The following is a 17,396-nucleotide window of genomic DNA, read 5'->3' on the forward strand; positions in this document are numbered from 1 at the left end:
TTTTTATTAATGTAGATTACAAAGGGTATTACATATGTGTCCCCCCCCCCCCCCCCGCCCTTGACAATCCCCTGCCCTCCCTTACCCCCCAGTGTCTTATGTCCATTAGTTATGCTTATATGCATGCATACAAGTCCTTCGGTTGATCTCTTACTCCCCTCTTTTGCCATTTTCATGAAGAGGTCCTTACCCTTGTGCTCTGGTGGCTGCTCGAGCTCTACTAATCACATGTGATATCTGGTGGAGGGAAGCAGAGGGAAGGGCAAAGGGCACCAAGACCTGTGCTTGCTGAGGCAGCCCTTTCAAAACTTTCTCCTGGAAGCCCTGCCCAGTGGTGACCAGTTACATTTTGTTGGCCAGAACCATGTACCATGACTAGCTTTAGTTGCAGGGGAAGTGGAAATGCAGGTTTTACCCAGCTTCATTGTTCTTTGAATTAAATGGGGTTCTATTAATAAAGAAGGTGAAAATAGGTACTAAGTACTTAGGCAATCTGTCATAAAAGGTTATAAGAGTGATTTTGATCATGAGTTTTTAACTTTATGTATTGATTTGAGGGAGAGGGAGAAAGAAACATCAATTTATTGTTCCACTTAATTATGCATTTATTGGTTCTTTCTTGTATGTGCACTGACCAGGGATTGAACCCGAAAGCTTGGTGTATGGGGATGAAGCTCTAACCAACTGAGCTACCCAGACAGGGCCAAGACAGTGATTTTGAAATATTGTGTTATGCTGTAGTATATATAATTTAGTGTAACAAGTTTAATGAGACAAGGGACTTATTAGTCTAGAAAATATGAATACACTAGTAAAGATCATTGTGATTTTAATTTTCTATATGTAAAAATAACTTGTCAGGGTCCGAGTATGGGGTTTTACTGTTTTATTGAATGTTGAGATAATTGATCCTCTTTAAAGAAGAACAGGGCTTCCCATGGTTCAGGTTTCCTTTAGGATATTCTCCAAGGGCTACATGTTGGTAGATTTGTAAAAGTTAACAATTGTGTTTATTATGTCTGTGAAAATTTTTAAATAAAATGCATGTTAGTGAGAGGATCCACGAGTCCTGCTATTGGCCTCAGCCAGTATTTCCAAGTTATCTTCTTGGCAGGTAGTACTTTAACAAAACAGAAAGTGAAAAGCAAAATCACTAAATTAGAGATGGTCCCTGACTTAAAAATGTTTCGATTGATGAATTTTTGACTTTATGATGGTGTAAAAGTGATATATATTCAGTAGAAATAGTATTTCAGATTTTGAATTTTGATCTTTTCCTGTACTAGTGATATGTGTATGATGTCCTGCTGTGATTCTGGGCAGTGGCAGCGAGCTGCAGCTTCCAATCAGCCAGGTGATCATGAGATCAAACAACTGATACTCTACAGTTTATTCAGTGTGTTAGAAGGCTTTGCACAACTGCAGGCTAATGTAAGTTTTCAGAGCACATCGAAGATAGGCTGGGATAAGCTATGATGTTTGATAGGTGCATTTAATGCATTTTCAACAATGATATTTTCAGTTTATGGTATTTTCAGCTGACGATGGGGTTGTAACCCCATTATAAATGGAGGAGCGTATACTAACTTTCCATTCCAGTTATTAGTGATTGGAAGGAAGTTGTCCCTCCATGATTATGTAAAAAGCATGTAGTGCAGAGTTGACTTTTTGGTTCATTGTTTGGCCATGTGACTCTAGGCACAGTAGAGTCAGTTTGAGTCAGGAGCTTTCCATTCTTGCCCTTGAATCCCAGCTCCACAATTATGAGCTGTGAGATATGGAGCAAGTTATCTGATTTCTCTTTGCTGCAGTTTTCCAATCTTTAAAATGGCACAGATAATATAGATGATAACAGTGTCAACCTCATAGACTAAAACGAGAGGACATAAAACCCTTAGTTCAGGGTCTGTTCCATAGTATGAACTGAATAAATGTTATTACTGCCAATGGCAATATTAAATCAAAACAAGACAAAAATCCGGAGGCTGCAGTGTTGATTCTGACTCAGAATTGTGAGGAATTCTGTTCTGCAGTTGTCATTTATGTATAAGTTCAACCTGCAGCCCAGCATTTTATATTTTATACAGTCTGTCAAATCCATGAAGATGTTTGTTTAGAGGTTACTGCTTAGAAAATGCCCCTGGTGTTTTCAAGAAATATACCACCATCTTCTTCTCAGTAAGATAAGGTGCCAGGACAGGAGTGGTACCATGGGGTGTGACACAGGAGATATTCTTTTTTTAGTGTTTATTTTTATTTATTTATTTTTTTTAATTTATTAAATCTTTATTGTTCAGATTTCATTTTTTCCTCTTCCCCCCCCCCCATAACTCCTCTCCTCCCAGTTCCCGTCCCACCCTCCGCCCTCACTCCCCACCCACTGTCTTCACCCATAGGTGCACGATTTTTGTCCAGTCTCTTCCCGCATCTCTCATTCCCCTTTCCCCCCCAAGAATAGTCAGTCCATTCCCTTTCTATGTCCCTGATTCATTATAATCACCAGTTCATTCTGTACATCAGATTATTTATTCACTTGATTCTTAGATTCACTTGTTGATAGATGCATGTTTGTTGTTCACAATTTGTATCTTTACCTTTTTCTTCTTCCTCCTCTTAAAGGATACCTTTCAGCATTTCATATAATACTGGTTTAGTGGTGATGAACTCCTTTAGCTTTTCCTTATCTGTGAAGCTCTTTATCTGACCTTCAATTCTGAATGATAGCTTTGCTGGATAAAGTAATCTTGGTTGTAGGTTCTTGCTATTCATCACTTTGAATATTTCTTGCCACTCCCTTCTGGCCTGCAAAGTTTCTGTTGAGAAATCAGCTGACAGTCGTATGGGTATTCCCTTGTAGGTAATTGAGTCTCTTTCTCTTGCTGCTTTTAAGATTCTCTCTTTGTCTTTTGCTCTTGGCATTTTAATTATGATGTGTCTTGGTGTGGTCCTCTTTGGATTCCTTTTGTTTGGGGTTCTCTGCGCTTCTTGGACCTGTAAGTCCATTTCTTTCACCAGGTGGGGGAAGTTTTCTGCCATTATTTCTTCAAATAGGTTTTCAATATCTTGCTGTCTCTCATCTTCTGGCACCCCAATTATTCTGATGTTTGTACGCTTGAAGCTGTCCCAGAGGCTCCTTACACTATCTTCGTATTTTCGGATTCTTTTTTCATTTTGCTTTTCCGGTTGGGTGTTTTTTGCTTCTTCGCATTTCAAATCTTTGACTTGATTCTTGCGCTCCTCTGGTCTGCTATTGGGTGTAATATTCTTTATTTCAGAGCGTGTATGCTTAATTTCTAGTTTCTTTATCATAGCATCGAGGGTCTCATTAGTTTTCGTGAAGCTCTCCAAAAGTTTATTGCAAGCCCTCAAAATTGCGTTTTTTAGCTCTATATCCTCCATTTCTGTCATGTTTTTTTGTCTCCGCATTTTTTATGCTTTCTTGGTGCACCCCCTAGTGGTCTTTGTGCGCAGTCTTGTTCTAGTTGAGCCTTGATTGTTGTAGTTAATACTAGAGGGATTTGACCACCAGGCCGACTGGCTGTGTGAATCAGCTGTGTCTGCCGCGGAAAACTTCTGTCCTCTGGGGAGGTGCTAATCTAGCCTTTGCCTGAGGCGATCCGGCAAATGGCTCTGCGCAGGGCTTGGGCGGGGCGGGCTCAACAGGGCGGGCGGAGGGAGCGGTTATAGCCCCTCTCAGTCCCGTTCCCAGAGGCTCTGCTTCTCAGAACCCCCGGAACCGCTGCAAACCTCGGAGGGAAAGCTGCCTTCCAACTGATGCCAGACACTCCCGCTTCTCCCGTTTGGGTCCGAGTCCCCAGCGATTCGCCCGTATCTGGAGCTCAGAGTCTGAGACTCCCCCCTGACCGAAAACGACAACCGCGCTCTCAGCCACCAGCCCGCTTTGCGCGCGCACCTCCGCACCTGAGTATTTTCCACACTGCGCCTCCTCTGAGCCTCGGTGTGCTGTTATTTTTCCTTCTAGTTGAAGAGTCTCTCCTCAGCCAGCCTTCCTGTGGTTCTGGGTGATGTCCGTTCCATCTTTTAGTTGTATTTTTGAAGTGGTTGTTTGCGGCAGCAGTCTGCGGTGTTTACCTATGCCGCCATCTTGGTGGAGTCCCGAGATATTCTTTTTTTAATGATTTTTTTCTTTATCATTTTTTGGAATGTGGTATCTGATTATCTACATGCAACATATTTGTCTTAAAGCAAAACGATTCACTGAATACCTCAAATCCTCAATGAGGTCCAATAGCTAGAATGTTAACAGTGCTTCCCATGGGTCCCCTTTTCTATAGTCCTTCCCTGTTCTCCACCCCATCACCCTGGGGTGGCCTGGATGCAGGTATACCCCAGAGGTATTGTGAGTTTTGTTCCTGAGCACCGCAATTAAATGAATAGTATAATAAAGTGAGTCACATTAACTTTTTGGTTTTTCAGTGTATATAAAAGGTATGTGTACTCTATACTGTAGTCTGTGTTAAGTGTGAATATCATTATGTCTAAAAAACAATACATACCTTAATTAATAATACTTTATTGCTAGAAATTTCTAATGGTCATCTGATCCTTCTGTAACCTTGTTGTAATCTTTTTTCTGGTGGAGAGTCTTGCTTCGATGTTGATGGCTATTGACTGATCAAGGTGGTAGTTGCTGAAGGTTGGGGGTGACTGGCACTTTCTTAAAATAAGACAACAATGAAGTTAGCTGCATCGATTGACTCATGATTTATCTGTGATGCATGTGAGGCTGTTTGATAGCATTTACTCAGAACTTCTTTCAAAATTGGAGTCAGTTCTCTTAAATTCTGCACTGCTTTATTAACTAAGGTTATGTAATATGTTACATCATTTTTTGTCATTTCAATAATCATCACCAGGAGTAGACTCCATCTTAAGAAATCACTTTCTTTGCTAATTCATAAGAAGCAACTCCTCATTCATTAAAGTTTTATCATGAGATTGCAGCAATTCAGTCAGATCTTCAGGCTCTAGTTCTAAATCTAGTACTTTTGCTATTTCTGTCACATCTGTAGTACTTCCTCCACTGAGGTCTTAAAACTCCCCCACCCCTAAGTCATCCACAAGAGTTGGAATCAACTTCTTCCAGACTCTTGCTAATATTGTTTGTTTTGACCTCTTCGCATGAATTACAAAATATTCTGGATGGCGTATATAATGGTGAATGCTTTCCAGAAGGGTTTTAATTTGCTCTGCACAGGGTTGCCAGAAACCTTTACTTTGTAAACAAATCATTCTCTGTGAAGTGCAATAAAGCAAAGCACACTAAAATTAGGTATGTATCTATTGTGTTTGATTTCTTGCCGTTTGAAAAATAGTTTTTTCACATACACATATTTTTAAACTATATATTTGATTTGGCTTATTTTTAACCTTATTAAAAATAGTATCCCTTTATGTAGTCTTCTGAGACTTTGATTTTTTTCTTTTCTAAAATTTTTAAATTGAATTTTTTTGGGTGACATTGGTTAATGAAATTATATAGGTTTTATGTGTACAATTCTATAATATCATCTGTATCTTGTATTGTGTTCACCACCCCAAGAAAAGTCTCCTTCCATCACCATTTATCTACCCTATAGACTGATTTTTTTTCACTGAAAAATAGATTTCTCATGTTTATCCATATTATTTTGTGAGCTATTGTGCAATTATTTTAATTGCTGTATAATATTTCATTTTGCGATGTTACATTTTATTTCTTATTTTCCTGCCAGGAGACATTTTTATCTTTAAAAAATTTTTTATTGATTGATTTTTGAGAGAGAGGAAGGAAGAGCGAGAAGAGAGAGAGAGAGAGAGGAAGTGGAAAGAGAGAGAAAGAAACATTGATTTGTTGTTCTAATTATTTTTGCTTTCTATATTGTATGTGCCCTGACTAGAGATAGAACCAACAACCGTGGCAAATCAGGATGACATATAAAAGTAAATATTGCTACTATGAACATACTCCTTTACATGGTTCCTGTACATGTATAAAAGTTTCTCTAAAGCACTTACCTGGGAATGGAAATGCTGCCTTACAGAGTGCAAAAAAGAAAAGTGATTTGTTTTAAAAGTAAGAAGTTTAAATAATATGAGATATTTTTTTTGGATAGGAAGAAGCAAAAAGAGCTATCATGTCACACATTGTAATTGACTTTAAAGCAAAATGAATTTCACAGGGGTCTAATTTTATTTTTATTGTGTAAAGATCCTAAAGAAATATCAGTCCAGTTTAAAATGTCAACCAGAGCTTTCATTTTAGTTAGTGAAAGGTACAATTTTCACATATTACTATCTGAAATGGATTGAATTTTGAAGTCTTGAAAGAACCAATCAAGTTGTATTTTTCTTTCTCCATGTGCATTATCTTTGAAACTTTGAGGGCTTGTTACAGCAATATGAATTAGGGGCAGTCATGTACTGTAACCTAATCTTAACTTACCATCAAATTAGTGGTGATTGGGTGGATGGTCTTTTGTTTGGACTCTAGGTGTTGAGCGGGCTGTGATAAGGGTTTTAGAAAGCGATGGTAAGAGTCAAATGAAGAAAAGCAGAATCTTAAAAAACCCTCACCAAAAGTTAAAAATTAGTATTTTTATTTAATTAGTTTAAGCGAAAATGCCTACAAAATACTGCACAGTAATGTGCTAATGAGAAACACCAGATCATATACTCTGTTATAAAAATGGGACCCATGTCAGTATTTATGAAGGGATTGATTACAAAAATTATGGTTTGCTAGACTGACAACACATTTACTACTGAGGAGACTGGCTGCTCTGTTATCAGTTTCAAACAAGGAGGGCTGGTAAGTTACTGAGCATCTTCCATCTGTAAAATGAGGGTGTTTTGCTCTTGTTTTCCCAGCTTGGGGGTTATCCCAGTGCTTTTGAGATCCCTGTCCTAATGAAATAATTACCGAGTACCTACAGAGTTTTAAGGCTTAGTTCTAGTTTTCTGGGTGGATGGCAGATATAAAGAAAATGTTACATTACTTTTTTTTTAATTTTTAAAATATATTTTTGCATGCATTGCCTTGTTCCTTCCTCCTTCATCCCTTTAAAATTATTGCAATAAGTGTGAACTTCTTAATACCTGCTATCTTTCTGCAAATGTGGCCACAGATGTTTTTTGTTTGATCCACAGTTTTAAAAGTTTGTTAATTTGGATTTTGAGCTTCACTTAAAAGTTCAGAACATCTAGCAGCGTTCCCAGTGACAGCAATAGACAGGAGCTAAGTAAGGGCTTTTCTGGACAGGATAGTAGATGGTCTCCAAATGGGCTTCCCTACACTCCTTTTGATTTGCATCTGGTTGCGTCACTCACGATGTTACTTGCCGGCTCTTTGGGCACCTCATTGTAGCTTCTGCTTTATCCCTCAGCTCTTCACTTGCTGATGTGCCTTTGGAACATGCTCCTGACAACCCTCTTTGAGGTAGGGTGGGCCCTGAGCCCCAGAGAATACAACGCAAATAAGCTCTGGTCCTCCCACCTTTTAAAAAGAAAAATGTAGTTAGAAAGAAATTCTTTCAAAATATTTTCATATGTACTTTGCAATCTTGTCTTTACACCTGTCCCTTGAGGTAGACAAGTATGGAATTATGTGCTGTTAGGAAGCTTTGGTCTCCACTTCTGCTGCCATGGGCATATTTATTTTAAAGTAGTTCCACTGAGGGATTAGACCTTTTCTGTGGACATCTCAAGGTGGCCACAATTCTTGTCATGTTCTCATTGGCAGACTTGAACCCTGGTCACTGCTCTGCCATGAATGTTCATTGAGAAACCATCAGCTCCTATAACCAGTGAGTGGCAGAGCCAGTATTTGGTTAGAGAGCTTTCAACTCCTGTACAGCATGCTACTTTTCTGATATTGTGTCATTCTCTGAGAAAAAAAAAATTCATTTCATTTTGCTTTTTGCTGGGTGAAGACAGAAGAGAGTGTGTGTTAATCATGATTTTTATGAGTTTATTAATTTGTCTTTTATCTCAGAATAACCTTTTTATAGTCTTTGATGGGTGTGCCCTCATTTTTATGTCCTTAAAAATAAAAAAAAGCCCATTCTCAGCTTGCTAGCACATTTGGTAGGGTTAAAAGTTTGTTTAAGTCTTCCCTCTTTTCTTCCTACTTTTAATCTTTTAGTCCATCTTCATTTATCAATACCTTTTGGGATGTTTTTAATTTATACCATCTCTGTGTATTTGTAGGTGACACAATCAAATTACATATGTGTGTCATAAAAACAACAGATGTGACCATATTCCAGCTGGAATATGGGTTCTTAAATGCCCTCTCCTTGTGGTTGGAGTTATTTTCTGTTTACTGAGATACGTTTCGGCTGAGGCACAGAGGGAACAGTGTAGTAGAATGCCTCTCCTGGTGTGTTGTCCCACATAGTACTATTTTACAGAAGGTAATGGAGTATGTAAACAAGGTTTTGTGGTCAAATAATATTTGGGAAACACGGAGTTAAGCAAAATTAAATAGGTTTCTATAGTAGGGCCTCTCAGAGCCTCGGAATACCTGTCAGCACCGTGACTAAGAGGAGGAGAAAAGGAAGCCAAGTGTTTCTGACCACAGCCTCTGGTAGGGTTAACGTTCCATTAGAAATAGTTTGGGGAAAATTGGTTTACGATGATATTGCATCATTTCTCTGTATTAGGTGGGAACGATGCATTATTAGTGAAGTTTCTGATGTGTCTTATTGCTGCCGTGTCATCCTTCACTTTTCCAGTGACTGAACGCAGTCATTATAGAGTGGGTGCTGGATGCTCACAGTGCTGAGAAGAGGGTGCTCATTGGCGTGGAAGTGGCCCAGAGGGTAAGGGCTGTGGCCTCAATTTCGGTACAGTCTCTGTGGATGGTTATGGGTGCATCGTTCATGCTCTGATGCCAGTAACTCCCTTAAATAGCTCCTGATTCTAGTTATGCTATTGAAGACTGAAGAGTTCTTTTAAACTGCCATCTGATTCCCGATAGGTGGAAGGCAAAGGAAAGATCCTTGATAAAATTCTCAGTTACACATATGTGCACAGATCATGATCCAGTGATGAATTATTTCAGAAAACCAGACAAACACAGGGTAAATAGACAAACAGAGTAGGACAGATCTAGAAAGTTGACTGGGTAATTGGGGTGAAGATAGGAGAGAATCAGGAGGAAATATTGGCCCAGTGGAGATCAGGAGAGTGACAAATAACCCCAAGCACCTGCTGAACATGTAGAAGAGTTAATTTGATGGGCAGAATCTGGAAGAGGCATTTGTCTGTGAACTTGGGCTGGTGTGCAGACTTTCTGCTGAGATCTATAGCTTTAAGCATTGAACAGTTTGGCAGATTTTGACTTGTCATTGTGGTGCTTGTTTGTAGCTGAGGTCTTTCTGGAGACCTTTACATTACACCAGTTTTATCACCAACCCCCAAGTAAAGCAGCTTCTATTATAAGCTTTGCCAGTGTTTGTGTAGAACAGTATTTGTGTAGGACAGTTGTACCCCTGGGTGGGGAGAACGTGGCAGCTTTATGTCTTTGCCTGCCCTAAATTTTAACTCTTTGGATCTTTGTTGACAATTGTTGCTGAGAGAGGAGGATGATATGTTGTATTTTAAAATGATCAGAACTGGAAGCATAATGCTTACAAGTGAAGGCTCAGGAGTCAGGTAGATTTAGGTTTAACTTTGCCACCGACTACTGGTGAGGAGTCTTAGGTTTTCCCATTTGTTCATTTAGGTTTAACATTACCCATGTTACCAGATTGTTTTGAATAGGTGTGGTATATAGGTATGTGTAGTATAATGAGATACAGTGTGGTTAACACTTCACCTAAATGATAGACTAGGCATACTCTGTCTGAGTTTGTTTAGGAGACTGGTGCTTGTTGGTGCTTGCATAGAGCCTGTCCTTGGAGGCAGTTAGCCAGTTCAGTCAATAGTAGAGAACGGAAACTGGAGAAGAAATTTTGAAGTGGTAAAATTTGTCTACAGCCTCTTTACACCTGCTATTCTTAGTATTTCAACCACTTCTTCAATTGAAATTATATGAAATTCCAATAATTTCATATAATTTCTTGTAAAGAAGTTACAGTTTTAGCCTCATGCCAACCTTGGCCTTGCCCATTACTTCACCTTGCAAAAAACATGTTATTTGCCTATTAATGGGGATAATGTCAGTAATACATGTTATCGGACTTTATTATCTCTTTACACATGTTTGATTGTGATTTTTGGGGGAGGCTTTCCAGTAAGATGTACTAGAGAATAGTGGAGATATTTATTCTATCTATTCTAAGAAATTTTCTAAACATTTTGTGACCTTTAGCATGCTCAGTGTTCCATGAATCTCTGGGAAGGTGCTAGTCCTCATGTTTTCGTGAAGAAAGACTGGAAGCTTAGAAAATCTCAGTGTTTTTTGCCCTGGCCAGTGGCAGAGCTGGGGTTATAATCTGGGTCTTCTGCCAGCATTCTTATTTCTCTGCCCTTATCCCCTTAGACCTGCAGGTCTGAGGATGCCTTAGTTATTTAAAAAAAAAAAAATCCGTCAGTAATAAAGTTAAGATCTCTGTAAATGTAGGAGTTTCAGAGGAATGCTTTGTTCCTAAATTTGCAAGTTCATTCAGTTTAAAAATGATTCCTATAATATAGCTCTCATATTCATTATTCATATTCATATTCATTGCCTCAGTAATGACTTTTAAATAGGATTTTATTATTAGAATGACTGGACTGAAGTCTGATTGGACTAGGGTTAAGAGATTGCATCACTATAAATAGAGATAAAATATTTTACATAATTTGATCTACTTTTTATGAAGTTTCATAAGTTGGAACTTAGGATCTTCTCTAAAACACTTACTTTGACCAATTTCCAAATAGCAAACTTCCCACTGTGGGGTTAAAGATAGAATGACTACTTAGGAGAATTTGGGGATTAAATTATTTCTGTTGGCACTTTCAATTATGTTAAGTGAGGCAGAGCTTCATTAACTGCTCCATCAACTATTTTTCTAACCCAAAAGCTTGAGGAGGTAAGATTACTACATTGATTAGAGAATAATCTATAGACCAGAATGAAAACAGAAAACCCTGTACATTTTCAGTGTGTAAGAGAAATATTAGATGTGATTGTCTGTGAGGCCATTGGCATAGTTATTGGAGAGGGCCTTATGGGTATACATAAATTAATTTAATGTCCCCCTTTTTAAAAAAATGTTTTTATTGACTTTTAAAAAAACATTTTTATTTTTATTTATTTTAAATATATTTTTATTGATTTCAGAGAGGAAAGGAGAGGAGAAAGATATAGAAACATCTGTGATAAGAATCATTGATCAGCTGCCTCCTGCACTCCCCCTACTGGGGATTGAGCCCGCAGGCTGGGCATGTGCCCTTGAGTGGGAATTGAACCCAGGACCCTGCAGTCTGCAGGCCGACGCTCTATCCACTGAGCCAAACCAGCTAAGGCAACTTTTTTTTTTTTTAGAGAAAGAGACAGAGAGGGAGGAAGGGTGAGGGAGAGGAATATCAATGTGAGAGAGAAACATTGATTGGTTGCCTCCCATATGCACCCCATCCAGGTATCAAACCCACAACCTGGGTATGTGCCTTGACCGGGAATCAAGCCAGTGAAGTTTTGGTGCAGGGGATGATGCTCAACCAACTGAACCACACCAGCTAGGGCAATGTCAGTCTTTAATAGCACCTTGAATAGGTTGAGAAGGGTTTAAAGGCATTGCAGTTCCTTCATGATTGCATTGGAATGTCACATTCTCTGATATTTATATTTTATTATGAGAAAGGCATATGGAAAATACGTATTTTGTATACCTTTTAAGTAATTGTGAATACTATAGTGAATTAATTGATTGGTAAGGTCTAACAAAATCAGAATCTTTTCCAAAAACCTAACTCTGTTTTAAAATTGATTTTTAAAGAGATAGGAAGGGAGAGTGATAGAGAGAAACATCTATGAGAGAGAAACATCATCAACTGGCTGCCTCCTGCACACCCCCTACTGGGGATCCAGCCCTGAACCGAGGCATGTGCCCTGACCGGGAATCGAACTGGTGACACTCAACCATTGAGCACTGGCCAGGCATAACCTTAACTCTTATACCAGCAATTCTAACCTTTTCTCTCTATCATCGCCCTTCATGTTGGGCTATTGGTAGAAAACTGTATCATTCCTGCAATTCTACCAAAGTTTGGAGAAGAGTTTTTTTTTTTAATGTCTATTCTGTGTTTAAAATTCATAATCAACATAGAGTTTAATATTTACTTGAAGAAGCAATAAAAGCACAATGTACTGTGGCTTAGGCTAGTGCTAAGAGTTTTTCCAATAGAGGTAAATTTTTAGGAAATGATGTATCATGCTAAAATTGAATTGGATGGGGATGAGAGAGGGATGAAAGAACATGTATTTTGCTAGTGGTATCTTGAAATATTACCTGATGTTGAATATGACTTCTAAACTAATATACAAATAAACAAACAAAGTGGAAATAACTCAAAACTAAAAGGTGTGCCAAAAATAGAAAACACTCCAGATCATGTGTTTTGGAGAAATGATTGTTTTGCTAATAGCAAGTGGGGACTTACCTTACATTTATGTTGGGAATCAGGAAGTCCTTTGGTTTAGTTTTATACTAATATTTATATAGAACCACATTATGCTCATAATAACCTTGCAGAATTAATAATGGATATATATATATGATTCTTGAATAATAATTGCTTTATTTTTCATTTCTAAGTGAATTAAAATATATAGTGTAATAATTTTGGCAGATGATGGTTTGATTAGTAAATGTTATGTTTACTAGTGTAATAATGTTTGATTTTTTTCTCTCTCTCTCCTGGTTCCAGGGTGTGGATGAATGGAACATAGCTCGCCTAAATACTATCTTGGATGTGGTTGAGGAAGAGTGCGGTATTTCTATTGAGGGTGTAAATACCCCATATCTCTATTTTGGCATGTGGAAAACCACATTCGCGTGGCACACCGAGGATATGGACCTCTACAGCATTAATTATCTCCACTTTGGAGAGCCCAAGTCTTGGCAAGTTACATGTTTAATATTCATTCACTTTGGAATTTTGAAGTTTGGGCAAGGCACTATAATCTATTGAAGAGGATGTTTTTCCCTTGGTGGAATCAGATTTAATATGAGCTGTAAGAAAGTTTTTGACTGCAATAATGGATTGTCTTCCACTTTCCCCAGGGTTTTGCTCAAAGTCATGAAGCTAGTGGTGACTTGTCTATCTAAAGTTGCCTATAGACCATTATGTGTATATGTGTGTGTTGTGTTGATAGATATTTTAGTCTTGAAGAATTTGTTAGGCATCTTTACTTATCTGACCATTTGTTGGAAGGTGTATGGGAAAGTTGACTTCCTGGATGTAAAGTATCAAATAATCTTAATAATCTTCCAGTCCAGCCTCCGCTAAATAAATGACCATTTCTATATAGTATGTGATGGCTGGAGGGAGAGGCGAGATGAATCAGGAGGTCTGTTATCGCTCTTTGAATAATAGGCATGGGTCAGAGAGCAAGTGAATGTTGATATGTGTTCTTAACTTGCAGTTTCCTCTGTTTCTGAACTTCTTCATTTTTCTTAAGATTTACTGCTCTGTAAAATGCATTAGATAGTACATTCATTGCGCATTTGTAATTATTAGCCTGCTAACCCTGGTATCCTTTGTGTCAGGCATTTTCATGTTTTAAACTTGTTTTAATGAGTTAACTCTATTTTCTATAATACCAGTCTACTTTCTTTAATACATGTACATCAGGATAACACACAGGCAGGAGCATATGAAGCATAATCTGGACAACAGGAAATAGGATGTTCTGATGAACATTTAGGATACTCTTCAGGTATTGTGCCAGCCCAGCAGCTTTCTTGGTTCCTATTTAAAGAGAATGGTCTCTTTCAAGTTCTGCTGATCATGAGTTGAAATACAGTGTATAAGTTCTAGTCCAATCTTGCCATTGAGGTTTTATCATTTGGTGAAGTGAGAAATGGTAAGCTTTCTCCAAAAAATTCAAATATAGGAAAACTTCCTAATGATTGAAAATGACATCTAATTGGAAGGAAAGTATTAGGTGGAAGGGCAAAGTTCTTAGGATATACAAGAGAAATCCAGGCAGTTCTTAGTTTGCTATGGAGTTTTTTTCATCTAAAAATACTTAGTGAGAAGCTGTTTCCACTGAGCCAAACTGAGCAGGGCTGTTTAACTTATTTTAAAGGTAAGCACATTTAATTTGATTAATTCTTAGCATTCTGCTCTTTTAATGGAATAAACCAAACTTAAACATTTTGAATACATGGTTGTAGGATGTTGAGAGGTTTTATGACAGTGTGATGGGATTATTCATTTCACAGTTATTTACAGGTGGCTCAGTTGTGAGCACACACTCTAGGCCCTGTGGGTCTCTATTTGTCATCTTTCAACAACTTTCTAAACATCTGTCATCCTTTAGTACTTTTGGGACTTAGCTCTTGGAGACTTTGAGAAATATTAAGAAGTAGTGCATAGGCTCCTGGATAGTGATCTCCATGCTTTCTGACACCCCCTTTCAGAGTGGATAAAATTAAATGAAGTGGGTAAATCAACGTGTTGATGAAATCTAGTAGTATTTAGGTAACTAGGTACTATATTTCCCTTAAGAAAAATGAAACGTTAGTAGCAAAACTTTTCTGGAGTTTTGTTAAATATTAATTAATGAGAATGCCTGGGACATTAATTTGAATTTTTAGTGTTAGAGGAGTTTATATGTGGTTCCTGCTTTCTTACAGAGAAAGATTATTCTTTCCTCTTGTCTTGAGAAAGTATTATGTTGTCTCCTAAAGATCACTTAGGGGAGAATATTCTGGTCAGGAAAAAGACTGATTCTAGAATCTTGTGTTTTTGGGAAGGAGCACTGCAGTTTGTGAGAATAATTATGCAGTGTCCAAAGTATTTCTTTCTTCCAGTATGTATATTTTCAGCATTTAATTACTCTATTAGTTATTAAGCATATATACTCCATTATATGCATTAAGGGTAGATTTATAATAACACTATTATCTTTAACCTTGACCATTATTTATAATGATAAAGTAATAAAACACAGCAGTGAATATGACAGCTAATCTACATTCCATTTTCTAAGATAACTACTGTAGGAAATGAGTGATATAAATGACTGTAAGGATATTTCCCAGTAGATTTAAGAAAGATTATATTAGCTCAGTGTTAAATACTTTGAGGTAAACTCAATCATCATTAAAATTCATTTTAGTAATCATCGTAATATATTTAAAGTGAGCTTTGAAAGTTGGTAGAAGCAGTACAAATTCATATAAATATTGGGAGGCAGGCAGTGTGTGTGTGGCAGAGCTAAGACACAAGGGACCAGCAATCAGGTCTCTAGTCCTTATTCTGCTACTAACATCTGGCTTTGGACAAATAACTGTACTTCTGTGGACTCTAGTTTCCTCACCCACAAAATGACAAGGTTAACCAGTATGACCTCCAACCATAGGAATATTTTCACTTACTCTACAAAGTGAGAGGATGACAAAGTGATGTAGGTGTGTGTGCACATGTGCACACACTGGTTTCCTTTCCTGCTTGTTGAGTTGAATCTGAAACAGTTGCCTTTACTCTTCTCCAGGGGTGACCTCTCCTGAGCTTGACATCTCTTTCCTGGCTGTGTCTTCCTCCTTCTCTCTGGCCTTACAGGCTGGCGATGAACTTCTGCTTCTTCTTCATCTTCAGTTCTTCATACCATGTTTTTGGTATGATTATTGCAAAGACTGCTGCCTAGAATCCCCTCCCTACTTCCATGTCTACACTGCTCTCCTCTGCCCCTGTATCCCTTAGATTTTTGCCTGAAGGCTTTTTAGATCAATCTGTTTAAGGGCAGAGAAGGAAAAAAAACACACACATGTTATAAGGATTCTTGTCTAAAATGTAACTATTAAGACACCAAGTTTCCTGAGATTTCTGAGTAGCTGCAGAATATGCACAGCCCCAGGTGGGAGCCCCGAGACATATTTTTATGGGCACTATATATGGCAGATTTTGCTTAGTAAGTTTTCATGAATACAGGGATGTACTGAAGAGACTTTCAGAGGGGGCTGGCGATTTATTTAAACATTTCTGACATAAAGGTTTAAGGGCAAAGGAATGCTTAAAGTAAGCAGATAGAAAACTGCTGTGGCAGTCAGTGGTATTTATTTCTTTTTAGAATTAATATTGACTTTGGAGCAAGAAGACCTGTTTTAAAATCCCAATCTGTCACTTACCAGCTGAATGACTTAGAGCAAAACACTTTACGACTTTAATCATAAATTTCTTTAAATGCTAAATGGAGGCATGATTTATTCACTGTCTACTTATAGGATTGCTAGAAGGGTCCAGGGATATACTCTGTGTGAAATTACTTTGTAATCTGTAAAGTACTATCCAAATATTTATAATTACCATTATTTTAATAACCTTATGAAAATGAATCCCTTTCTTTCTTTGGTCATAGTAATTATTTTAAGTCTAAACTTGGCATATAATAGATTGGAAGTTTCAAGGGTACAATATAATTCTCCCAAGCATCCTGTGCTTACGGTAGTGGTTAACTGCTGGGGGATATAGAATTAGATGATGTCTTGAATTCTCCTTTCCAAGTCCATGTCCAAACACAATGAGTAAGAGACTTTCAGATTTACTCTGTAGAGAATGAGAGGTGAGGTTAAAGAAGACATGTCTTAAGCTGTGGAAAGGTCTAAAATCAAGAGAGAAGGTTTTTCTGAATGTTATTGATTTGGTTAAATTTTATTCAACCAACTGAGATTTTGTTAAAATGCTATGCAGCAATAAGTGATGTCAGATGATTCAGAATAAATATAAAATTAGTTGGATGCTTTTTTATTGAATTATTATTAAAAATATGTTTTTATTGATTTCAGAGAGAGGAAGGGAGAGAGAGAGAGAACATAGATGAGAGAGAAACATTGAGAGGGAAAGGAAGATGAAGGAAGGGGGATAGAGAGAGAAGGAGAGAGAAAAACATCGATTTGTTCTTCTACTTATTTATGCACTCAGTGGTTGTATATTGTATGTGCCCTGCCAGGGAACATGCAACCTTAGTGTATCAGAACAATGCTTTAACCTAATGAGCTACCTGGCCAAGGCCTTTAATTAATACTTTTAAATCAAAGTATTACATAACATTAACTGGATATGTTATCTGATTATTTGTAGGCATATTATGTATATACTGTTAGAAAATATATATATATTTTCTTTTTTTATAATTTATTTTTTAAATCAAAGTACATAACATTAACTGGATATGTTATCTGATTATTTGTAGGCATATTATGTATATACTGTTAGAAAATATATATATATTTTTTTCT

The 17,396-nt window shown here is 37.5% G+C and overlaps 1 protein-coding gene across 5 annotated transcripts in view; it reads left to right on the forward strand.

The window, feature by feature from the left end:
* Positions 1–17,396, forward strand: part of KDM4C (lysine (K)-specific demethylase 4C) — a 335,517-nt gene that overhangs the window by 50,180 nt on the left and 267,941 nt on the right. For all 5 annotated transcript variants that reach the window (XM_014535707.1, XM_014535708.1, XM_014535709.1 and 2 more), the window contains one exon: positions 12,859–13,052. In XM_014535707.1, coding sequence (XP_014391193.1) covers positions 12,859–13,052 — 194 coding nt within the window. The remainder of the gene's footprint in view (positions 1–12,858; positions 13,053–17,396) is intronic.

This window comes from Myotis brandtii, unplaced genomic scaffold, assembly GCF_000412655.1.
Source record: "Myotis brandtii unplaced genomic scaffold, ASM41265v1 scaffold149, whole genome shotgun sequence".
Lineage (NCBI taxonomy): Eukaryota > Metazoa > Chordata > Mammalia > Chiroptera > Vespertilionidae > Myotis > Myotis brandtii.